Raw genomic sequence first — 25769 nt, 5'->3', positions numbered from 1 at the left:
GGTACCGGCAGGCCAAGCGTGCCGCAGCCCGTGCGGTCGCAGAGGCAAATCTCGAGTCTGGGAGGAGTTCGGGGAGGCTATGGAGGAGGACTATCAGTCGGCCTCAAAGAGATTCTGACCCTGACTGGGGATGTTGTCGGGCGGTGGAAGGAGTACTTCGAGGATCTCCTCAATCCCATCGTCACGTCTTCCGAAGAGGAAGCAGAGACTGGGGACCCAGAGGCGGACTCATCCATTACCCAGGTAGAAATCACTAAGGTGGTTAGAAAGCTCCTTGGTGGCAAGGCTCCTGGGGTGGATGAAATCCGTCCTGAGTACCTTAAGTCTCTGGATGTTGTGGGACTGTCTTGGCTGACACGTCTCTGCAACATCGCGTGGCGATCGGGGACAGTGCCTCTGGATTGGCAGACCGGGGTGGTGGTCCCTCTGTTTAAGAAGGGGGACCGGAGGGTGTGTTCCAACTATAGGGGGATCACACTCCTCAGCCTGCCCGGTAAGGTCTATTCCGGAGTACTGGAGAGGAGAATTCGACCGATGGTCGAACCTCGGATTCAGGAGGAGCAGTGTGGTTTTCGTCCTGGTCGCAGCACACTGGACCAGCTCTACACGCTCCATCAGGTGCTCAAGGGTTCATGGGAGTTCGCCCAACCAGTCCACATGTGTTTTGTAGATCTGGAGAAGGCGTTTGACCGTGTCCCTCAGGGCACCCTGTGGGGAGTGCTCCGGGAGTACGGGGTCCGGGGTCCTTTGCTAAGGGCTATCCAGCCCTTGTACGACCGCAGCAGGAGCTTGGTTCGCATTGCCGGTAGTAAGTCAAACCTGTCTCCAGTGCACGTTGGCCTCCACCAGGGCTGCCCTTTGTCACCGGTTCTGTTCATTATTTTTATGGACAGAATTTCTAGGCACACCCAGGGTGTAGAGGGGGTCTGGTTTGGGAACCACAGAATCTCGTCTCTGCTGTTTGCGGACGATGTGGTTCTGTTGGCTTCGTCAAATCAGGACCTTCAGCGTGCACTGGGGCGGTTTGCAGCTGAGTGTGAGGCGTCCGGGATGAAAATCTGCACCTCCAAATCCGAGGCCATGGTTCTCGACCGGAAAAAGGTGCTTTGCCCTCTTCAGGTCGGTGGAGTGTCCATGCCTCAAGTGGAGGAGTTTAAGTATCTCGGGGTCTTGTTCACGAGTGAGGGACAGATGGAGCGTGAGCTCGATAGATGGATCGGTACAGCGTCTGCAGTGATGCGGTCGCTGTATCGGACTGTCGTGGTGAAGAGAGAGCTGAGTAGGGGGGCAAAGCTCTCAATTTACCAATCGATCTACGTTCCGATCCTCACCTATGGTCATGAGATTTGGCTCATGACCGAAAGAACGAGATCGCGGGTACAAGCGGCCGAGATGAGTTTCCTCCGCAGGGTGGCTGGGCGCAACCTTAGAGATAGGGTGAGGAGCTCGGTCACTCGGGAGGAGCTCGGAGTCGAGCCGCTGCTCCTCCATGTCGAAAGGAGTCAGTTGAGGTGGCTCGGGCATCTTTTCCGGATGCCCCCTGGACGCCTCACTGGAGAGGTGTTCTGGGCACGTCCCATTGGGAGGAGGCCCCGGGGAAGACCCAGGACACGCTGGAAGGATTACATCTCTCGGCTGGCTTGGGAACGCCTTGGGGTTCCCTCGGAGGAGCTGGGGGAAGGTGTGTGTGGATCGGGAGGTCTGGGCGGCTTTGCTTGAGCTGCTGCCCCCGCGACCCGTCTCCGGATAAAGCGGAAGAAAATGGATGGATGGAGATACAGTAGTAAATTTTAAAAAAAATGGGATATAGAGCTAATGTTTCATTCTGTAGCATCACAAGAAAATCAAGTGCACAAACACTGATTTCACACAGTAAAAAAATCAGTTTTTCCCCACTGATTTCAATAGAGCAACTCGAGAGGCGTGACCTGAGATGATGTCATCAAAATTCATATTCCTCATACCTTGAGGTTTCTGAGCGTTTATCAGAAGCAGGTGAAATCAAGCTAATTTCCCCTTGTTTATGACTTCATTTCTCAGGGCAAATGACACCAAAAATAAAATGCATTAATATTTTCATAATTCTGTATTTATTTAGAATAGTCAGCTCATTTGATATTTTATTCACTAGTGATATGCAGTTTAAGTTTGTTTTACTTTTACACAACATTTTACATGACGGCATCTCATAAAACCTCACTCTATATGGATGTGAAATTATTGTACACAGTGTCGCTATTCAACAGACATCTCATCCATGAAATTTTACACTAATTCATACAAAATGTCAACTTTGCTCATAAATTGATGTTGTTGTCTGTTTAAACTCACGTGCAAATGTCGATTGGTACGCTTCTGCTTTTAGGTTCATATTTCAGAAGTAAAAGGTAAATTAACCAATTCTATTTATGCTTCAAAAGTTTCTGGATGGAATAATGCTGTTGCATTGATTCAACTGGCTGGCTCGCTGTTCTCTCTGTTCGCTTCAAACATGCAGAGCAGGCTGACCCTGCTTCCTGTAGGAACCATGCTGCTTACAGTTCTGTGCATTGAACCGTCACGTGTGTCCCATATGGTTCAATTCAAACACCACTAAAAGAAATGCAGTCCTTTCACCATTTACAAATAAAAGTTGCCAGCATCTCAGGAGTGTCTGTTCATGGCTATAAAGTGTCAGCCATACTTACTGAGGGTTATGAGATGGACCACATCTCTTCTCGAACACGAAGTCAGAGGCAAGCTTCTTCTGCTGACAGTAGTTATTGACCAACCCTATAAAATTTTGGTCTGTACAGTCCTCTTCAGTTTCCACACTTGGTCTCTCTATCTTCTTACTAAACTCACAGAGACATGTCACAAAGGAACTGAAACTATTAAATACCAAAATAAGCCGAAACATACAGTAACTTACTACTTACACAATTTTGGCTGGGTCGTTTTACTTACTGGCTCTCCGACACAATTAGATCCGATGGCTCTCTTTGTGGATGTGATGCATCACAGTTTTCATCTTCAGTCTTGAAGGACAAAAGTGTTATGAGTAACTACGTGGAATGTATAGGATGGCAGGTTTTTATATATTTAGCCAAGCTCAGGAACGTGTGAAGCTTCAAAAATAGCAACCATGACCTTAGTGGCAACCAAGACCCTGGGAGTAGCAACAAGATTTCACAAGAAAATCAATGGGCCCTGAAGTTTTTTTTTTTGTTTTTTATTGACTAATTGCTACAGGTGCACTAAACCTTCTCAGAGCTGCAGCTCTACTGTGACTGCATCAAAATGAACAGTTCTCACTGAAAAAAATGAGTCATCATAACTACATCAAACTTATGTCAACTTTGTAATAAATCTATGCCCCAGGTCTTAACGTTAGCAGCTACATTCCATTCAAGCAGAAGCACATTTAAAGTGAAGTTGAAATTGATACCATATGTTAAGCGAGGCAAGTACAACAGGATTATCTGTGTAGTGAGACAGGAACACAGGGAGACAAAAATAATAAGGCAGTGAGAGAGGTAGACAAACAACTGAGCTACACCAAGTAGTATGAGGATCTTTTAGCCAGTAAATGTATTTTATAACAAAGTCCCAAGCAAGCCAGAGTCCCAAGCAACAAAACCTTGGGACTCCGAATGGTCGCATTCCTCCCCTCTCCTCCTTTCTGTTCTCCATCTCTACTCCGACCTTCAAAGTCCCAATTTCACCAGACTGTGAATTCTTCAAATTAAGATTTGGATTAACCATGGCATTGATCAGCTGGTCTCTCAACGCTATTGACACCATTTTTTCGAGAAGGAAATCAGGGTTGGGGGACCGCGCGTGCCCTGGTGGAACCTACACAGCAGGCTATGTTCTTGATGCCTGAGAGAGATGGCATGTGACATGCTTGGCTCCACTCTCTGTGGAAGACGCTGAGGATTTATTTCTATTCGCTTTTATGGTGGGAGGTTTGGCGTTGATTGGTTTGTGCGCTGCCCTGACCCACAGAAATATTAGCAAGATGGCTGCTTCCAGAATCTCGTCTCCTCATCTGCCCGTCATGATTAATGAGTTGGGCAATGCTGTGTAATCTCAGACTGTGTGAACTCTTGAACTCAAATGCAAAATGGATATCATCTTGGAGCATATCGCTGCATTGCAAAGGAATGTGTTGCTGAGGACCGGAGAATATTCTTCATAAATTTGGACTCTAGACTGTCAGAGGAGCAGTAAATGGAATTCTGTATCTCTCTGCCTAACATCAACATGGCAGCCTTATCGGCTCCTGAAGGTCAAATGCCCTGCTCTTGCCCCAGAAGGATCTATGGCCTTGGTGAAGGAATTCGGCTGCCCCTTCTCATCTATCTATCCCCCTGCCCCCTCCAGGGGGCAGGGGGCCTCGAAGGCAGCGCAATTTTTACTGCTGCAGCCTTCAACTCCCCAAGCTGGTTGGCGCGGGCCCTTCCTGCTACAGCCTTCACCTACTTTGGCTCAATTCGGATGACAGACTGCTTCAAGTTTAGTGCACATAAACAATGTCAAATGTATATGTGTTGTCTATAATTCTGATGTATGCCATTATTACGGTAAACTAGTAATAATTGTAGATTAATTGCTGTATCTTGTCTGAGGTAATTGGAGTGTAAACATAATTTTGTTGTTGTTGCACTACTGTAATGACAATGACAATAAATCGCATCTCCATTTTTGAATGTTAGCTGCCCAGTAATAAAACATCAAATTAGGTAAAGACAGACCTCCACGGAGCCGACATTTTTGTAATAATGATTTACGTACTCCTGGAGTTTTACCTCCCCATATAAATAAGGAAAACATTTCATTCATCTATACAGGATGCTAACAGTTTGGCCAAAATCTTCGCATCCACATTAAGGAGGCTAATAGGTCTATAAGAAGCACAAGAAGTCAGATCTTTTCCTTTCTTGAGCAGTAATGAAATGGAGGTCTGTCTCAGCATTGTGGGGAGAGAACCCTGTTCCAATGATTCCTCAAAAACTGACAAAAGTAACAGAGCTAATTTCATATGAAACTTCTTATAAAAATCAGAAGGAAATCCATCAGGGCATGGGGATTTGCCTGAGTGTAATGATTTAATAGTGGATAAAACTTCTTCCAGATTAAGGGGAGCATCAAGTTCTACTGCTTTTAAAGTATCAACTGCAGGGATTTGTAGGTCATCGAGGAACTGCTGCATATTTTCAGAGTTAGGAGGAAACTACGATGTGTAAAGAGTGTCATAAAATGACTTAAAAATAGAATTGCTTTCAGTTGGATCAGATGTCAAAGTACCTCATGTATTCTCTATTTATACAGTATGATGGGCGGAAACATGACGCCCGAGTTGGTGGGCCAATAAGCAAGTAGCTTTAAAAAAAAAAGAAAGAAAAAAAAAAGGTGGTAATAAATTAAGCAAAGCTTGTATAATGAGTTGAAATGGCGTGTGAGTCCAGAATGTTTTTAGAACCTTAGACCTCAGTTTTAGAAGAGAAACTCTACCTTTTTATTTCCTGTTATTTATGTCATTTTTTAAATGTTAATTTACTGTATTAATGTGCTTAGAAATTGTTTAGGTTCTTGATATCATATACACACTATAATTATCATTCTTATTATTATTATCAGTATTATTATATTTTATTACTTCTATTTTGTCATTTGGTTTTTTAAAATGGACCGCAAAGAAAGTAATTCTTTTTAACTTTCTTGTGTCATCCATGTAACATATTTACAATGATATATTATGCACACTGAACTTACTAAATAAAATCACGCACTCACGCTTTTAATGTAACAATGACTTACCACCCCCTGCTGGAATGGTGCATTAGTCCAGATATGTAATTAGCAAAGTTAGCTAATATCCATATTTTGTGCAAAAATATTAGACCTGTCAACGTTCCATTTTGGCGCAATTCAACCTTGACATAAACTGCATATGCATATCAAATGGCAAATGTCAGCTGTCCCCAGTTGCATGCATGCAGAGCTTTTTATTTTCTCTACATTCTCTTGCAAGCAGGTGCTTTTAATTTGTTTTGTTTTTTTACATACCCACAAACAGACTGTGGCTGCTGCAAGCACGTGCCTCCAGTCCACCCGAATGTTGTTTCTTCTGTACCTGGTACAGAAGCTTGACTCTTCGACTGGACTGAGTTACTTGACGCGAGGATGTTTCGCATCAAATCGCAGAAGCTTCCTCAGCTAAAAAGCAAGAATTTTAGCTGAGGAAGCTTCTGCGATTTGAAGCGAAACGTCCTCACGTCAAGCAACCCAGTCCAGTTGAAGATTCAAGCTTCTCTACTATGGAAACCACCTGGACAACTGAGAGCCTTCACAGAAACTCTTCTGGACCTGCTTTCCAGATCTGTGACCTTTTCCCGTAGCTTACACTGTTCCTCCAACAGACATAGCAGAGCCTCTTTCGTTACAGGACTGCTTGCTTCTATCCCCGAGATGTGCTCCTTTGTCTCAGCGACACCTTGGCTATGCTCTTGAAGCATGGTCTCTACTTGAGTTAACTTTCTGGTTTAGCTCATGCCTTAGCGTTGCGAGCTCATCCTTGAAGTTTTTCTTTAAATCCACTTTAAGGTCAGACATAACTGAATTCATACCATTTCTATAGTTACAGATATTTTTAGATACTCGTATAGTCGAAATTTCCTGAATCAGTTTGTCTCAAGATTCATCCAGTTCTCTGCTAGCTCGCTGTTGGTCATTAGCCTCCTCGATCAGTTGTGTGCTTTTATTAGGCCGTGACATTATTTGTTCAGTTACTTGCACTCTCTGAGTCATAGATTCTTTTTGTAATTTCTGCGATTTCTCCCGACTCATTTCTCACCTCTCAGAATCTTCGTGTGGACGTTTTTGAGTTATTTTTGAGCCATTATGTTATTTTTAATACCGAATGAAACAGAGCGTTCAACTGTGTGTCTGATGGCTTTACCCAAATGTCCTTGTGCATTGTTTTAAAGTTGGAAAAAAAAAAAGAATAAATCCTGGATCCAGCCTCCTATTTGGATTCACTTCAAACTTCATCTTTACATAGCTCTGTAAGAATTAGTGACAAATGAAAATACTTTACAGCATACTGAATCCTTGTCACTTTAGCTACACATCTGTATATTAGTTGTTGCAAGTTCTTACCTCCATTTGTTACCATACAGTAAACAAATACTGATAATCCCCTACAAATTCATATTTTTTCCCTACAAAATCTAGAACTTTTTCCATCAAAAAGTTGGAAAACTCAAGGATTGCCCTGTTAATCAAATCTACTCCAAAAGTTAACAACTCCTCTCTGACCCATAGCCCACCTTTCCACCAAGTAGCAATAAAACAAGTTTAATCCTGTAAAATGTCAGACAAACAAATATCATTGAAAACATTACAACCAACCATGAATGATGCAGTTACCTCAGATGTTTTGCTCCCACATATTTCTAGATAGACAAGTCTAGCTGCTTCCTTCTTGGCTTCCTTCTTTGTATCTCCATAGGCAATGGGGTACTCCTTCTCACCAACCACAAACCTACAACCTCTAAAATAACAAAATATTTATTGCATCTTAAAATGGCATCATGCAACTCTGAAAAAATTAGGATGCTATGTAGAGACTTACAGATTGGCATTAGTTGGTCCGGGTCCCGTTGATTCTACAAGCTTCATAAGTACCTTGTTCTTCTGACTGTATTCATTGAGCCAGGATACATAATTGGGCTGAGTGATATTTTTCTGATGAGCTGACACAGAAGAATTTTCTGCTGCATTCTCTCTCTGTTAGGAAAATATCAGTATATTAGCTCTGAATTGGTGTTTATCTTCTTAAATAAATGAATAAATAAATAATCACATAAATGAAATCACCAGAGAGCAGAGCAACAATGATCTTACAGAATCAGCTGGGTCCTGTTGTTTCTCCTCCAACCAACTCTGGAGAGCATTTTTGGCTGCATTCTGCTTTGCTTCCTTCTTGTTGCCGCCCACACCACTGGGGTAGACTTTACCATTTAGGACTACTCTACATGTAAACCTGGGTAAGAATTACATGACCATTATTTATTGACCACAATGCATTCACTATAACTTGTCATAGAATTATAAATGCAAGTCCCTTCTGCTGCTCCCTTATTTCTGGGTCACCACAGCAGATTTCAATTTTTTTTCAATTTATTTTCATTTATATAGCGCCAAATCACAACAAAGTTGCCTCAAGGTGCTTCACACAGGTAAGGTGTAACAGTGGTAAGGAAAAACTCCCTCTGAGGAAGAAACCTCAAGCAGACCAGACTCAAAGGTGTGACCCTCTGCTTGGGCCATGCTACAGACATAAATTACAGAACAATTCACAAAACGAATATACAGGAAATGTTGTTGGTGCACAGGACAGGAGGGTCACCAATACAAATACAACTTCCATCTCTGGATGGAGCTGCACCTTAAACAGAGATAAAAAACAGAATCAGGCATCAGAAAGACAAAAATACTGTATAATTTGTCAGCATTAATCAACAAGAAAAATAGAAGAAATACTAAGGTGATCGCCAGCCACTAGCCCTAAGCTTCACTAAAAGACCCAGAATTTAGGTAAAGTTGAGGCCGCAACACGCTCTGTTTACTAATAAAATAAATTAAAAAGTAAAAAGCGTAAAACAAAACTGTACCAGTATGCTAGCCATATGAAAGGGAAAAGAAGTGAGTCTTAAGTCTGGACTTGAAAGTCAGATCTGAGGTGGATCTGCATATTGATGTGGCCAAATCCCCTTCCTGGCACAACTCCATATTACATGGAGATTGGGCAGGGGTGGGTTTTTGAAATGGGAACCTTCCGCACTGGAAACAAGTGCACTTAACTGCTTGCCCACCACTTCTGCTGATAGTTCCATCTCCCTGAAATGGTAAAATATGTTGCTTTGTTTCCTTGACCTAAATAGTGAAGATTATAAATATCTAGATTTTTAAAGCAATATTTCAAATATATAAGTGTAATCTTTTACAAACAATAAGTCATTCTTTTCCGGTGTTGCCCACAGAACGGTCCCCTCGAAAAATTGTTCCACCCTGCCTTCACTGCGCATGCGTCATTTTTGAGTGTTGGCAGCGATTCACCAATTATTGCCTTGTTTCTGCTTAACACTGCACTCCAGTCAACATCTATCTCAGCGACAGATGTCTGAAGCTTTTGTACAACAATCGGTTCCACATAAATTCAGCATTATTTCATAATAAAAGACAGGAGAGGTATCAGAGCACCACAGCAGCACGTCTGAGTCTGACTCTCTATACCCAAAGTGATCAAAGGGAATAATAATAATATGATTATTAACCATCAGATGACAAATTAAAACCTCTGAAATCATTGTAAAGTCAGTTTTCAGCAGAAACAAGGTAATAATGAGTGAATTGCTACTGACGCTCCAAAATGACACTGCTGAAGCTACGAAATGATGCATGCGCAGTGAAGGCAGGGTGGACCGATTTTTAGGGGGGGGACCATTCGGTCGCCGACACTGGTCATGGAAATTAAAAGACATTTTCACCATCTTCAGAAGTACAAACAGAAAAGCAATCAAAACTTGTAATGCTCACTGTTTTTGCACTTTTTTCCCACCAGCAAGCTATTTTGTTAATAACTGTATACACTTGTTTAGCTTGTTTTGAAATGTTCAAAACCTTGCTTGTACAGTATTTTTTTGCACTGCCTTTTTAAAATAAAAAAAATTAAAGTGTTAAACTTAGACTAGCACATTGCCTGTGGGGATCCACAGGCTCTAGATTGCAGAATTTATTTCAACATGGTGGCGCCCTCGGTAAAGTTGAACTGGACGATATTTCGTCGTACGCGACACCGGCAAAACGGCGGGTTGCGCTGTTTTGCCGGACATCTAAATTTATTCACAACGGACAGAACGGAATGGCCACGGTCGGGCGGGAACTTAAAAGTGATTGGAGTTTAAGATCTCCTTATTTCACATTCATGATAGTAGCTCGATATTGGTGATTTTCATTATTGAAAATTGGCATCATTTACCATTCACTATTTTCAGGGGTGGACTGATCGAAAGTTTTGCAGTCATGACACTAACAGAGAAAAAACAGGATAAACACACGTGCCGACGTGGACTTCTGTATTTTCATTTTTATTCTGTCTTGAATTTGCAGGTTTTGGAAATCACAAATCTAAGAGATTATTTCTGTTTACCATGGCATTTTGAATGTTTTATCATGTTGGCTACACAAAATGAGGCCACTTAAGGCCAAATAAATAAAAAAAATAACTTGTTTATCATGCCCGCCCTACACAGAAAATTACCAAGACTGCAAAAATTATTTCCACCGCGTGGCGAAAAGCGCCAGTGGAAATAATTTCGGGCATGGCTATGCCACGTTTTTGAGCTGCTTTTAGTGTCCCAGAATCCCTCCGCCAGTATATGATTTTCTGTTCCGATTCAAACGACTTCATGGCACCCAAAACGGCATAGAATCCCTCCGACTTTATGGCACCCAAAACGGCATTAAAGGATGAAAAATTAGCACCAACACTCAATGCAGAGGGTGCTGCCATGTTAAAATAAACTCTGCGAAGACGTCATCTGAACTAGCCAATCAGCAAAGAGATCCGGTCAAATAGCACTAGGTGCGTTTGACGTATCCGGCAAAATATCCACTTTGTATTTAGAATTGCAATTTAAAATATTACACATGTTGTCAGTGCCACATAAGTCAGGAGAATAAATATCTTTTGTTGTGTAAACATCACTTTTTTAATGAAATCAACCACTGAAGATTATTAAAATAATACTGCCCAATTGAATCTTCAATTTTTACAGTATTTCAAGCAAACTTCAATATTGTTCCATAGAGAAAAACGCTGCTCAGTCAAAGGCTTTGCCTTCATTATATTAGTTATTATTATTATTATTATCATTGTATGGCCTTGCCTTACAATATAAAGCGCCTTGGGGCAACTGTTTGTTGTGATTTGGCGCTATATAAAAAAAATTGATTGATTGATTGATTGACTGATATTCCTCTGACACATTTCTGCATTCTGTCGTCTTCCATTTTTTTCTATTGGACACGTGAAGCTAATAACAGAGGACAGCACACACACACACACACACACATATATATATATATATATATATATTTTTTTTTTTTTCTTTTTTTACTAATATATACACATCAGTGCACAGCACAGCGTGAAAGTTGGACTGAGTTGACCTTTGACCTTGGTGAGTTTGACGTCAAGCCGCGGGACGCAAACCCCGTTTTTGCATAGCTGGTGTTAAAGGCCTTTTACATGTGATGATTTTCTTGTCGATAGAAACACACATTTGTGATTATATGGTTAAAGTTTATAAATTGATGGTACATTTGGAAATTATTTAAACTGAGATTAAATTTAAATTACTGGATGGGGAAACATTTTTGTTTTTTTTACGTGAAACATATGCTCCCTTCTGTGAACTACAAACATGATCTGACTAAAACTACACCATATAAACAAAATTTAAATGCATTTAGTCGAAACGAGAACTCACGTTTTACTGTGATCAGGACCAGCGGAACCGACGTTCTCATACTTTAGTTCCAAGCGGCTTCTCTGTGCTAACTCATTCAGTCGAACAACGCAGTTCTCCGACTCCATCATAGCATACGACACACTGCGAAAACGAGATAAACGTTACAGCAACTTTTCCTTGTCACATCGCACGTCTGTCACTCGGTTCTTCCGTGTTCTCATTCATGCTAACGCTGCTGCGTGCGCCAGAACTTTCGATTTCCTCAGCCTTGGTGATACCTTCAAGAACTGTAGGAAATGTGAGTTGCTGAGCACCCAGTTTCATAATCGAGAAAGCGTGTCAAAGTATGAACGCGTAACGACACAGAACAGTTGCAAATGTTTAATAAAAAAAAAAAAAAAAAAAAAAAAAAAAAATTGATACTTATTTTATGCGTACGTCTGGAATGTTATAGTGTTTGACAAAAGTAATACTAAATAAAAATATACTGAAAATTAACTAATGAAAATCAGACATTGCTTTGCTTCGATAGAATCATTTTAAAAAGCAAACTAATGGAAGTGGCCTGGACAAAAATGATGGAACCTCGAGAAAAGGCCGAAAATAATTTGACCATAGGGACATGTTAAAGGGACCTCTTGTATTTTTTTAAATAATAGTGGTTCATTATAAGTGTTAAAAATAAATTAGGCTCCAGCCCCTGTGATCCTTAATTGGAGTAAGCAAGTACAAAAAACGGATGGATGCACATGTTTAAACTAAGGTGTGTCCTGTAATTAACATCACAAGTGTTTTAAAACTTGTAATCACCCAGTTTGCCTATTTAAAGGGTGAAAAGTAGTCACATGGACCTCAGAAAGCTGAGGACAACATTGTCTCTGGAGATTAGAAAGACAATTTTTGACAAGCATGTTAAAGGTAAAGGTCATGAATACCATCTCCAAGCAGCTTGACGTTCCTGTGACTACAGTTGGACATATTATTCAGAAGTTTAATGTCCATGGGACTGTAGCCAACCTGCATGGATGTAGCCGCAAGAGGAAATTTTTTTACAAATTGAATAGACATATAACAACTTCCAAAGAGATTAGAGGTGAACTCCAAGGTCAAGATATATTCCAATGTACCCAAACCTTGTGTGCAACTACAAATGACAAAAAATAAAGTTTCTAACTATCAGAGTCAGATCACACCATCTGATGGTGTTCCAACCAAAGTGGACTTCATGGAAGACGACCGAGGAGGACACCACTGTTGACAGCAAATCATACAAAAACAAGACTGGAATTTGCTAAAATATTGACAAGCCACGAAGCTTCTGGGAGAATGTCCTTTGGACAGATTAGACAAAACTGGAGCTTTTTGGCAAGTCCAATCAGCACTATGTTCACAGACACAAGGAACACTAGTGTACCTACTGTGAAACATGGAGGAGGCTCAGTTATGTTCTGGGGCTGCTTTGCTTTGTCTGGCACAGGGTGTCTTGCAGAGTACAATGAAATCTCAAGACTATCAAGGCATTCTGGAGCAAAATGTGCTGTCCAGTGTCAGAAAGCTAGGGCTTAGTTGCAGGTCATCGATCCTCCACCAGGATAATGTCCCAAAACACACAGCTAAAAACACCCAAGAATGGCTAAGAACAAAACATTGGACTATTTTTGAAGTAGCCTTCTGTGAGCTCTGATCTAGGTAAATCCTATTGAACATCTGTAGAAGAAGTTGAAACATGCAGTGTGAAGTAGGCACCCATCAAACCTGAGACAGATGGAACAGTTTGCTCATGAGGAGTGGGCTAAAATACTGTGCATCCAGAAAGTATTCACAGCGCTTCGCTTTTTCCACATTTTGTTATGTTATAGCATATTCAAAAATGGAGTAAATATTTTCCCCGCTCAAAATTGTACTCACAACACCCCACAATGACAACATGAAAGAGGTTTTGTTGAATTTTTTGGAAATTTATGGAAAAAAAGAAACCTAAGAAATCACATGATTGGTGCACCTACCTTTGGGCAGTTTTGTCCATTCCTCTTTGCAGCACCTCTCAGGCTCCATCAGGTTGGATGGGGAGCGTCGGTGCACAGCCATTTTCAGATCTCTCCAGAGATGTTCAATTGGATTCAGGTCTGGGCTCTGGCTGGGCCACTCAAGGACATTCAGAGTTTTCATGAAGCCAGTCCTTTGATATCTTGGCTATGTGCTTAAGGTCATTGTCCTGCTTAAAGATGAACAGCAGTCTGAGGTCAAGAGCGCCCTGGAGCAGGTTTTCATCCAGGATGTCTCTGTAAATTGCTCTGTACATTGCTAATGTACATTTCCCTCAATCCCGACTCGTCTCCCAGTTCCTGCCACTGAAAAACATCCCCACAGCATGATGCTGCCACCACCATGCTTCATTGTAGGGATGGTGCCTGGTTTCCTCCAAACATGATGCCTGGTATTCACACCGAAGAGTTCAATCTTTGTTTTATCAGACCAGAGAATTTTGTTTCTCATGGTCTGAGAGTCCTTCAGGTGCCTTTTGGCAAACTCCAGGCAGGCTGCCATGTGCCCTTTACTAAGGAGTGGCTTCCGTCTGGCCACTCAACCATACAGGCCTGATTGGTGGATTGTTGCAAAGATGGTTGTCCTTCACAGAAGAATGCTGGAGCTCTGACAGAGTGACAATCAGCTTCTTGGTCACCTACCTAACTAAGGCCTTATTCCCCCAATCGCTCAGTTTAGATGGGCGGCCAGCTCAAGGAAGACTCTTCGTGGATCAGAACTTCTACTTATGGATGATGGAGGCCACTGTACTCATTGGGACCTTCAAAGCAGCAGAAACATTTCTGTACCCTTCCCCAGATCTGCGCCTCGAGACAATCCCGTCTCACAGGTCTACAGACAATTCCTTTGACTTCATGCTTGGCTTGTGCTCTGACATGCACTGTCAACTGTGGGACTTTATATGTAGACAGGTGTGTGTCTTTCCAAATTATGTCCAATCAGCTGAATTTACCCCAGTGGATTCCAGTTAAGCTGTAGTGTAGAAATATTTCAAAGATAATCAGAGGAAACAGGATGCACCTGAGCTCAATTTTGAGCTTCATGGTAAAGGCTGTGAATACTTATGCAAGTATGATGTCTTAGTTTTTTAATTTTTAATAAATAAGCAAAAATTAAAAAAAAACAAAAAACTTTTTCACATTGTCATTATAGGGTATTGTTTGTATAATTTTGAGGGAAAAATGAATTTCATCCATTTTGGGATAAGACTGTAATATAAAATGTGGAAAAAAATGAAGCGCCATGAATACTTCCCAGATACAGTAGATTTAAGATTTTATCTATGAATATCACTTCAAAGGCACTGTTTGACATATTAAAGTTGAAATATGATATTTAAACTACATATTTACAGGATTTAATAAGATAAATGTGAAAAAATACTCGTACCACCATTTTCCAGTTGACTTTTGCTAATATTTTATTGCAAGGTCCTTTAGCCCACTAGAGGCCGTTGCTCGTCTTACAGATTAAAAAAAAAACCTGCAATGTAAAGTTTGCTGTGTGTAACAGTCTTCACCTCACAACCCAAAAGCATTTACAGATAGGATGTACCTCAAAAGAAAACTATCCCTAGAATATATTACTCTTGTCGTGTTGCGTATCGAACACAAACATGGGCATCGCATACCTCTGCCCTCTTTCGGCTGCTAGTGGTAATACCATGTTGGGTACAGTTATATGTAAAATTTTGGACACCCCTGAAGTTGGGACGTTGTGTGAAATGTAAATAAAAACAGAATACAATTTGCAAATCCTCTTCAACCTATATTAATTTGATTACACCACAAAGACAAGATATTTAATGTTCAAAGTAAACTGATAAACTGTATTGTTTTTGTGCAAATATTTGCTCATTTTGAAATGATGCCTGCTGGTTGAAGGTATTTTGGACCATTTTTGTTTTCAAAACATCTCCAGTTCAGTCAGGTTTGTTGGTTTCCAAGCATGGACAGCCTGCTTAAAATCACATCACAGATTTTCAGTAATATTCAGGTCTGGGGACTGAGATGGCAATTCCAGAATGTTGTACTTGTTCCTCTGCATGAATTTTGTAGATTTTGAGCAGTGTTTAGGGTCGTTGTCTTGTTGAAAGATCCAGCTCCGGCACAACTTCAACTTTGTCACTGATTCATGAACATTGTTCTCAAGAATCTGCTGATATTGTCTGGAATCCATGTGACCTTCAACTTTAACAAGATTCCCAGTACCTGCACTGGCCACACGGTCACACAGCATGATGGAACCACCTCCAAATTTTACTGTAGGTACCAAGCATTTTTCTTAGATGCTGTTCTTTTTCACCCATGCACACCGCTCCTTATGTCCAAATAACTCAATTTTAGTTTCATCAGTCCACAGCACCTTATTCCAAAATGAAGCTGGGTTGTCCAAATGTGCTTTAGCATACCTCAAGCGACTCTTTGTGGCTTGTATGCAGAAAAGGCTTCCTTTGCATTACTCTCCCATACAGCATCTCCTTGTACAAAGTGCGCTTGTATAGTTGGACAATGCACAGAGACACTATCTGCAGCAAGCTCATGTTGCAGGTCTTTAGAGCAGGTCTGTGGTTGACTATGACTGTTCTCACCATCCTTCACTTCTGTTTATCTGAGATTTTTCTTGGTCTGCCACTTCGGGCCTTAATTAGTACTGTGCCTGCGGTCTTCCTTTTCCTCACTATGTTCCTCACAGTGGAAAACTGACAGCTGAAAGCTCCCAGATAGCTTTTTGTAACCATGATGTGGAACAATCTTTGTTTTCAGGTCATTTGAGAGTTGTTTAGAGGCTGCGATGTTGCCACTCATTAGAAGAGATGCAAAGAGGGGAAACATTTGCAAATGGCCACCTTAAATACCCTTTCACATGAGTGGATTCACCTGTATAAGGAAGTCAAGGGTCAATGAGCTTACCAAACCAATTTTGTGTTCCAATAATTAGTGCTAAATATATTAAAATCAATAAAATGACAAAGGTGCCCAAATTTATGCACCTGCCCAATTTTGTTTAAATAATTATTGCACACGTTCTGTAAATACTATTTATACATGATATATTTAACTGAAATTTCTGATCCAGACAACCAATGATTTACAAAAGGAAAATCATGAAAATTATCAGGGGTGCCCAAACTTTTGCATACAATTATATGCATTCTGCTGTTAAAAGTATTGCAGCAACACAAAAGTAGTCCAGAGAAAACACACTGACCCCTCACATTATAAAAATATTGACAATCAAAATCAGAAAATGTTGGGACAATATGGAAAAAAACTGTGCAGTGATCTTTCCATTTACTTTGACTTCTATTTCATTGCAAACAGTATGAACCAAAGATATGCGTTTTGTGTGGTCATTTGTTTCATTAAAAAAAATGTTAAAAATAAATATAACGCAAAAACTCTGCAAGCTTAATATTTAATGCAAATACAAACAAGGAATTGCTCTTGACATTAACAAAGTATCTTTATACATTCACAAAAAATAAATACAGTGTATGTTAAGTGTGACCAAATTTCTAAATGTAAAGATAAAAACAAGACTGCCACTACAAACAGCAGGCAAAATACTGTGCTCTCATAAATGAAGAGTTGAAAGAAAACACTTAAATATCTCCAGAGTAAAAAATTTATAACTTTTTTTTTTTGCTGAGAATTATCAAAAAAAAAAAAAAAAGAATTCTTGTTACAAGGACCATTAAGTTAAATTTTAATCAGATTCTGTTCAGTGTATTTTAAATGCTGCTGTCAAAAAAAAAAAAGACTGACACCTCTATGCCCTGCTTTCGGCAGAAGTATCGAATTGTATTGAATGTTTTCTCCCGCAGATTTTTTTTCCCCTCTTGAGAGCATTAAAAAAAAAAACACCTTTGTTCAGGTTCAGTCATGGTCTGTGGCTGTATCTCCTGGACAACTTGAGCACAAGTCCTCTTCATCTGTAAAACAATAAGATCTCCATCAGCTTCAGCAAAAAAGCCAACAAGTAAAGGACTTTTTGATCACCACTCACTGTTATAGGCTGTTCCACACCATATGCAGTAAAAATGGATCCCTCGCAAGTAGGATGTTAATACTTGCAGTTTGTCAAGAGACTGTAACACAGAATCTCACATTAGGTCCAACACTGTAAGATTTTACACTCATATTTATAATGATCACTGATTCTTGATCAGTGAACCTTACATAGCACACCTCACGAGGTAACAACGGTGGTAATAAGTCTCTACAACCAACATGATGATACTAAGTATTTTTGTAGTTGTCAGGAAAGATGGTTTGAGTTCATATCACAGGAACATTACACATTATCTACCCATAGACATCCCATAATAGACAGGTATTTTGGTCACGTGACGTGGAGCGCTGAGCCGCCCATCTTGGAAGGTTGAAGCGCTGCAGCGGTCTCCCGCTGTCATTGGAAAATGTATGCTCTGCGCTTGTAATCACTGTCGATTCTCTGGCCGACTTCTCTGCCGTTATTTACATTTAAGACGTGAGAACTTGTGCTTAGGTCAATTCAGATACGTAGATTCAATTTCTGAAGTCAGATTTGTCATAATTGTTGATCATTTCTCCCTGTAAGGCTGTGAATGGAGCTTAAAATGGAGCTTGTGGCAATAGAAAACTCATGTCATCAGTCAACTGTCTGGCTGATTCCTTTTTTTTTCCCTCTATGCTTTGACAGCGAAGGATTAGAATGAAATCATGAGCGGAAGAAGCAAAACAGGCAGTAAAGCCAGTGCCAAGGTGAAGACTCGGTCCTCCCATGCTGGATTGCAGGTTCCAGTCAGCCATGTCCACTAACTGGGGGGGGGCTGTCCGTGGCATGTGGGTACCGGAGCCCCCGTGTGCCTGGTGGCTGTGCTCGAGTGTCTGACCGCTGTGATCCTTGAGCTGGCCAGGGGCGCTGCTCGGGACAGTGGAAAGACTCGAATCATTCCCCGTCACCTGCAGCTGGCTGTCCGCAATGACGAGGAGCTCATGAGCGGCGTTACCGGCCGGTTCAGGGATCTCGGCGGTTGGGTGCTCGAGCGCAGTCGCCAGGTGGGCGGGGGCACCAGCACCCACACACTCTGCATGGTTGCCCTTCCTCGGCGGGTTGTGGGCGTGGTCGGCTGGGGGCTGCAGTCCAGCACGGGATGATTTTGTTCTAATCCTTCGCTGTCAAAGCACAGAGAGAGAGAGAGGAAAAAAGTATTCAGCCAGAGAGTTGACTGTTGACTTGAGTTTTCTATTGACAGGAGTTCCACTTTATGCTCCATTTGCAGCCTTACAGGGAGAAACGATCAACAGTTACGATAAATCTGACCCCAGAAATCGAATCTACGTATCTGAATTGACCTAAGCACAGGTTTTTACATCTTAAATGTAAATAACGGTGGAGAAGTCGGCCAGAGAATCGACAGTGATTACAAGCGCAGAGCATACATTTTCCAATGACAGCGAGAGACCGATGCAGCACTTCAACCTTTCAAGATGGCAGGGCCGCGATCCGCTCGGGGCAGGCCTTTTGTACAGCTCAACCCTATCTAGTAAAAAAAAGAAACTCACACTTAATTCCATGTGTCCCTCCTCCTCATTACTATCATCTTCTTCGTCTTCCTCTGCTTCATAATCATCAGTCCCTGCATTAGGCCAGTACCACTCTTCTCTCGGGACAGCGATGTCCTGAAATGAAAAGATACTTCAGTCCAATAACTGCACATTTTCTGTATCAGTTTTGGCTTTAATGGTACTTATCTTCCAAGCAAAATATTACTGAAGTCACATCTCACGGCATTTATATCATCAAAAAAAAACAAAAAAAACAAACAAACAAAAAAAGCATTTGCAAAACTGAAAATTCTCTTTGTGAAGTAATTCATAACCAACAGGGGCCGCTATTTACACTCCCATCCAGTAGATGACAGTGTTCGATGGATTTTGACCGGCAGCGGGGGGTGATCGAAAGAGACAAGAATTTACATAAGGTAAAAGTGTGTTGTGCTTCATGTCTCCTCCATGCTCTCTTTCTGCATGTTGAAAGTAAATTACTTTTTTTTTCCTTTAGGGCAACAGCAGCCGGCCAGCTCTGCTCGCTTCTGCTGAAGGAGGACTGAGCTCACAGCTGTCTGACTACGTAAGACAGAAGCTCTAGCTCATTGTTAGTTTTTAGGTTTGTGATCGCTTTTGATTTTACACAGAAGCCTCGGCAGTCAAAACTGGATTATCAGTAGCCAACAGTATTAAAAGTTAGCAATTAATGGTTTGCTGTAACTTCCGCTACATTTTTTTTTTTTAATCGGTTTAGTGTGATAAAAGTTAACTTTTCAGTTAGCAGATTAGCAGTTATCAAAGCTAACTTTTTGTGCCCACTGCTGCTGATTTCTAAAAAAAAACATTTTGTATGATTTTTTTGTTTTTTTGTTTTTACAGTGATTTAAATCAGCTAATGTAAATCATTGCCCTGTTTTTGACAAAATATTTAAATGCAAGGTTGAAAGTTGTGGTTATAAATCCCAAATAATCAATAAACTAATAAAATATATTTTAGATTAATTTATCAGTTGAAATTTGTTTGATAGTTTAATCATTTACAAAAATAGTCATGAGTTGCAGGACTGGTCCAGCAGAATCGGAGCTATCACAGTGACAGGTTCTGACCTTCTGAAGATCAAGGTGCTCACACGCTCGCTGACTCCTCCTCAGATCTGCTTCAATCTTTCGCTCCTCTCTCTCAGTCCTCACTCTCACCCTGGAAAATTACAAAGCATTCCAAATAGTGAAATATTTGGATTGCAGCTGGGGGACAACATTAAATAGTGTATGCCACAGATGGCTACAAACCTAAAATCTTCCAGAGATTTGGTCTCATTCTGTTGTTGGACTCGTGCTTTCAATCGATAATGTTCAAGCTCCTCCTCAGCTTTTCTCTTCTTGGCCTCTTCCATTCCAATCCCTCCTCTGTCTGATTTGTTACAGACAGAAAAGGAGCATTGTAAGCATCTCAGTATGCCGCACGTGGATGTTCATAACTACACTTTGAATTATAAATGCTCATTACTTACCAGTTTTGATATTTAGTTGAATTGGATCAACCATACCCGCTCCTAAAAATACAAGAGAGATCAGAATTAGTGCACAGCATACATATGCAAAAATAATTCCAGTATGTGGGGAAACTTGCCTGCCTTCCCCAGTCCTTGACCAGCTTTGTAACCCATTTTCTGCAGTAATGCAAATCCCTTGTTTTCATTGCTGATGGCGTTTTGTAAAGCTGCTTCTCTGCTTTCCTTCTCTTGCTCCTTGTAGGTCTTCTGACGGTTCTTTATGTTCTTTTCCTTTTGTCGTTCCTCCCTCTTCATTGCTTCTTTCACTCGCCTTACCATACTGACTCCTGGTTTCACATCTTGTCTGATACACACAAGAAAGGAAATAATCACTTTGATAAGCACAGCTTTATTTTTTAATACAATGTTCAAATTGTATCAACACACGTAATAATAGAAGAACTGCATTGCTCCCATTACTGATGCAGCTCTCTGATTGGCTGTTTGCATCAGACAGAGTTGTGGTTTTCAAGCCCCGGGCCTACATCCTCTACATCACAAGCCAACTTGCTCTCATGTGTATGCACTTGGGCAAACAGGCCTAAAAATGAGGTGGTGTTTTTTTATTATCTAGGATAAGAAAGCATTTGCTTCAGCAAAAGCCTGGTCTAAAGTACAGCGCAGTGCATCACTTATAGTGCGGCATACATGTTAGTGCACGTACAGAGCCTGATGTGATGACTATAGCCTTCACATATGAAATTCAAAATTCAAATTCCTAGTCCTGGATCTTCCCTGGGGTCTCCTCCCAGATGGACGTACCTGGAACACCCCCCCTTGGGAAGCGCCCAGGGGGCATCCTTACCAGATGCCTGAACCACCTCAGCTGGCTCCTTTCAACGCGAAGCAGCAGCAGCTCTACTGCAAGCGCCCCACAGATGACAGAGCTTCTGACCTTATCTCTAAGGGAGAAATTCATTATTTAATATGGATGCAGAGAAGCACGGTGGTTTAGTTGTTAGTACTGTTGCCTCACAGCAAGAAGGCCCTGGGATCACCTCCCACCGGGTCCTTTCTAAGTGGAGTTTGCATGTTCTCCCCTTTGGGTGCTCCGATTTCCTCCCACTTTCAAAGACATGCAGGTTTGGTGAACTGGAAACTTTAAATTGACCGCAAATGTGTGACTGAGTTTGTCTGTCTATATGTGGCTCTGCAATAGAGTGGCCAGGGTGCACCCTGTCTCTCCCCCATGACTGCTGGAATAGGCTCCAACCCCCATGACCCTTGAAACGGTATTGAGAATGAATGTAAATGGATGCACAATCCGAAATCCTCCTGTTACAATGTTTGTAAACAGGTGTCACTTGATTTAAACTGTGATTCGCTTTGAAATTATTCATTCTGACCGGACTCTGTCTCGACAGAAAGCGGAGCCGTGTTTGGAGCGGTACAAACGGGCTATACTAAAATACGAAAAGGACGAAATGGGTACTGACAATCACGAAACGGGGTAAAATGTGACAAAAAGGAGCAGACTGAACCAGACTGACTCTAAATAATCACTTTGATTTAATTGTTTAGGTTTTGTTTTTGTGAGATGCGCTCAGTACATGTAGTAGGGGCAGGTGCGCCGTCTGGCGTTCAAGAGATGTCAATGTCAATGTCAAATTTATTTATATAGCACATTTAATACAGAAAAAACCGCCCAAAGTGCTGCACACAACCAAAAAATAATAATAGTAATAATGAAAAACACAACATGAACAAAATGGCTAAGATGATAATCAGAACCAAATCAGGAATTGGCTAGCTTGAGTTGAAAGCCAGAGCAAACAAATTAGTTTTTAACAAAGACTTGAAGATGTTTAAAGACGGGGCCATACGAACATTCAAAGGAAGCCCGTTCCAGAGTCTCGGAGCCGCCACTGAAAATGCATGGTCTCCCCTGGTTTTCAGCTGGGATCTCGGCACTTCCAGAGTCAGTTGATTGGCCGATCTCATATTTTGACCTGGAGCATGAATCGACAGAAGCTCGGAGAGGTAGGACGGAGCCAATCCATTTAAACATTTAAAAACCAACAATAACAACTTAAAATGAATCCTGTAACTGACTGGAAGCCAGTACACAGAGGCCAGTACAGGAGTTATGCGGTCCCGCTTTCTGGTACCCGTAAGCAACCGCGCTGCGGCGTTTTGGACCAACCGCAGACGATGAATGGACATTTGATCTAGCCCACAATACAGGGAGTTACAATAGTCCAAACGACAGGTGACAAAAGCATGATCACTCTCTCCAAGTCAGCCTGGGGCAAATAAGGTTTAACTTTACCCAGGAGAAGTAGCTGAAGAAGCTAGACTTGATTACAGAGTTAATTTGCTTTTCAAATTTAAAAGAACTGTCAAAGATGACAACAATATTCCTTACAGATGGGTGGCAGTGGTTACTCAGCGAGCCCAGATGAAACTTTAGTCAATGAGTCAGTCTGCTCCATTTTGCTACTTTAACCCCCGTTTTGCTTAAAAATAATTAAATAAAAGTAATTATTTGAATCATATTTAATCATATTTGGAGTCATTCTGAGCCAGTCTGCTCCATTTTGTTACGTTTTACAGCCGTTTCGTTATTCCCCATTTTGCTTAAAAATAATTAAATAAAAGTAATTAAGTGAATCATATTTAATCATATTTGGAGTCAGGCTGGGTCAGTTTGCTCCATTGTTACCCCCATTTCGTGATTATTAGGCTCCATTTCGTATTTTAGTATAGCCATAGCTGGTACAGACAAAACGGAGGACGATTCTCGTTTCTTGTCTCCAACAAGACAGTAGTCCCAGTTAGTGACTTTAATCCGCACAAAAGTGACTCACGATTGACATTTTTAAATGGCTTTGAGAGGGGTTAAGAAGCGGACTTGCTGCTTCTGAAAAGCAGCGAAAAAAATCAATGAACCAACGAAACAGCGGACCGGATCACTGTCTCAAGATTCAAAGCGAAGACGTTACAGAAGTGGTTGATTATAGAGCCGCTGCAGCGTCTGTACTCAACGTAAAGAAATGATAATGTTCCCGATAAAACACCCTCAAAAACAACGTCCGCTCTTAAGAACTGATAAGGGACTCGTTAAGCAAAAAGGTAACTGGTTCATGATACCCATCCCTCGCGCCCCCCCTGAAGAACTCTGGCGCTCCCAGGGGCAGCGCACCTCACAGTTTGAAAACCACCGTAGGGTCACTTACATTTTACTGAGAAATGCATCAGACATATAGTCATCTTCTTCATCAGACATTATGAGTGCGACAAACAAAGTGAGGAAAACGTTTGGATTTGCTTCCCTGATGTTTTGGTTCGCTCCACTAAACGTGTCGAGTAGTTACACAGCACTCACTGAACCCGACGTTCCGGTGTATTTAATAAGCATTTAAAATAGTCCATATGAGGCTATTTTTTTTGCCAATATATATAATTACATTCAAACATCATGTTACCGTAGCTAACGTGGTTCTTGATGTTATAATTGTATTTTGAGTCTATTATTTTAGTAATTTCCACTGGTAATTTCATATCGGACAATTTTAAGTGCGACACCGTTTACAGAGTCGTCATCCATCTGGGCTTGTCGGAACACACTCAGGTAGTAGGATCTAATATGGTTATATAACCGCTGTGTTTTGGGGACTGTGGTGTCACAGAGTTGATTTTAAGAGCTAAACGTATAAAATTAATTACAGCTAGTCAATTTTCGGATTTTATGAGAGCGTGGCGGTAGAGTTTATCTTATGAACTAGCTAGGCTGCTAACGCTTGAAGCAGCTAGCTGTCAATGACGTGTGGATATTTTCCACCTTTAAATGTCATTACTAAGTTTTGTAATGCATAAACAATATAGCACACACTTAAAAACCAGATTAGCTACCAAACATTTGGGTTTAAGTGTCCTGGTCATTGACAGACTGTGTATTAACGCTTTGTTAAATACTTTTTGGCATCACAGATCACAGCCTCATTAGATTTGATGTATTTGTAGTATCGAACGCTTATTAACTCCTTAATGAAACCTCGCACTGTTGTGATGTAAGGTCCTGGTCATGGAGCTGGCTCATAGCTTGCTGCTCAATGAGGATGCTTTAGCCCAGATCACTGAAGCAAAGAGGCCTGTCTTCATATTTGAATGGCTGCGTTTCTTGGACAAAGTGCTTGTTGCAGCAAAGAAGGTGACTGGTCACATTTTGGCACTGTGCTTTGAGTACAGACTTTCGGTGGGTCACAGTTCATGATTTTGTTTTTGTTTATGTCAGGTGGATGTGAAGGAGAAGCAGAAAAAGTTAGTCGAACAGTTGACGGGATTGATCAGCAGCGCCCCTGGGCCACCAACAAGAAAACTGCTGGCTAAAAATCTTGCCACGCTCTACAGCATTGGTGACACATTCACTGTCTTCCAGACTCTGGATAAGTGCAATGATATCATTAAAAGCAAAGATGACACACCTGCATACTTGCCAACAAAACTGTAAGTCTTCAGAATCTATCTATCTATCTATCTATGCATGATTAATGGGCACACACACACTCTGTGATCCTTGGCTCACGCTGTAGTTTAGGACATCAGTAAGCCATGTAGCAGTATGTGGATAGCAAGCAGAGAGAAACCTCCTTCAGAAGCATTACCTGATCAAAGCATTTTTTGATTGTTCTTTATCAGATTATTAAACCTGAGTCACCAAATCAGTGTGTCTATGTTGACTGCCTCCCTGTAAGCCCAGTGTCCACTCTTAAACAGTGCACATCTCACTCTGTTCATAAGCAGTCATAGGTTCAGAGCTGCATGGTGAAAGTGCAAGAGTGTAAGTGGGGAGATGTTCTTGTGGTTAAGCAGTGAGCTTGAGATCTCCTGTCTGGTTGGAAAATCACTAAGAGCCCTTGGGCAAGGTCCTTAATCCCCAAATTGTTTCTGGTGTGTAGTCAGCACCTTGCATGGCAGCACCCTGACATCGGTGTGTGAGTGTACCTGTGAATGGGTGAATGTGAGGCATTACTGTAAAGTGCTTTGAGCTTCTGATATACCATAATGTCCGTACTATAGAGCACACCTGAATATTAGCCGCACCCACCAATTTTAAAAAGGAAAAAGAAATTGTACATAAATAAGCCTCACTTGTATATAAGCCGCAGGTTTCC

General features: G+C 41.2%; 3 protein-coding genes across 3 annotated transcripts in view; 1 reads left to right on the top strand and 2 right to left on the bottom strand.

The window, feature by feature from the left end:
* eif2ak2 (eukaryotic translation initiation factor 2-alpha kinase 2) overlaps positions 1-11811 on the bottom strand; it is a 65695-nt gene extending 53884 nt beyond the window's left edge. The window contains 6 exon segments of the mRNA XM_034184384.1: positions 2688-2849; positions 2947-3017; positions 7414-7537; positions 7619-7773; positions 7891-8029; positions 11541-11811. Of these exon segments, the coding sequence (XP_034040275.1) occupies positions 2688-2849; positions 2947-3017; positions 7414-7537; positions 7619-7773; positions 7891-8029; positions 11541-11650 (761 nt within the window). The 5' untranslated portion in view covers positions 11651-11811.
* A 5583-nt stretch (positions 11812-17394) lies between these two features.
* On the bottom strand, positions 17395-23963 carry gpatch11 (G patch domain containing 11). The gene is made up of 8 exons (XM_034185525.1): positions 23832-23963; positions 20733-20959; positions 20614-20655; positions 20393-20513; positions 20210-20300; positions 19118-19234; positions 17577-17658; positions 17395-17502 (listed from the first exon to the last, which is right to left on the bottom strand). Exons 1-8 carry the CDS (start codon positions 23879-23881, stop codon positions 17447-17449), a joined length of 786 nt encoding a protein of 261 aa, XP_034041416.1. The 5' UTR covers positions 23882-23963; the 3' UTR covers positions 17395-17446.
* A 228-nt stretch (positions 23964-24191) lies between these two features.
* The window catches only part of heatr5b (HEAT repeat containing 5B), a 44242-nt gene continuing 42664 nt past the window's right edge, over positions 24192-25769 (top strand). The window contains exons 1-3 of the mRNA XM_034184383.1: positions 24192-24222; positions 24669-24805; positions 24890-25101. Of these exons, the coding sequence (XP_034040274.1) occupies positions 24680-24805; positions 24890-25101 (338 nt within the window). The 5' untranslated portion in view covers positions 24192-24222; positions 24669-24679. The remainder of the gene's footprint in view (positions 24223-24668; positions 24806-24889; positions 25102-25769) is intronic.

Source organism: Thalassophryne amazonica, chromosome 13 (genome assembly GCF_902500255.1).
Source record: "Thalassophryne amazonica chromosome 13, fThaAma1.1, whole genome shotgun sequence".
NCBI classification, from domain to species: Eukaryota; Metazoa; Chordata; class Actinopteri; order Batrachoidiformes; family Batrachoididae; genus Thalassophryne; species Thalassophryne amazonica.
The sequence above is the reverse complement of the archived record's forward strand: the minus strand, read 5'-3'. Positions and strand labels throughout refer to the sequence as shown.

Coding starts and splice junctions, on each gene's coding strand:
- gpatch11 (XM_034185525.1), bottom strand. CDS start 23,881: ATGTCTGATGAAGAAGATGACTATATGTCTGATGCATTTCTCAGTAAA. Junction 19,235..20,209: donor AGCACCTTGATCTTCAGAAG/GTCAGAACCTGT, acceptor TTTTCATTTCAG/GACATCGCTGTCCCGAGAGA. Junction 17,659..19,117: donor AGGGACACATGGAATTAAGT/GTGAGTTTCTTT, acceptor TCTGTGTTACAG/TCTCTTGACAAACTGCAAGT.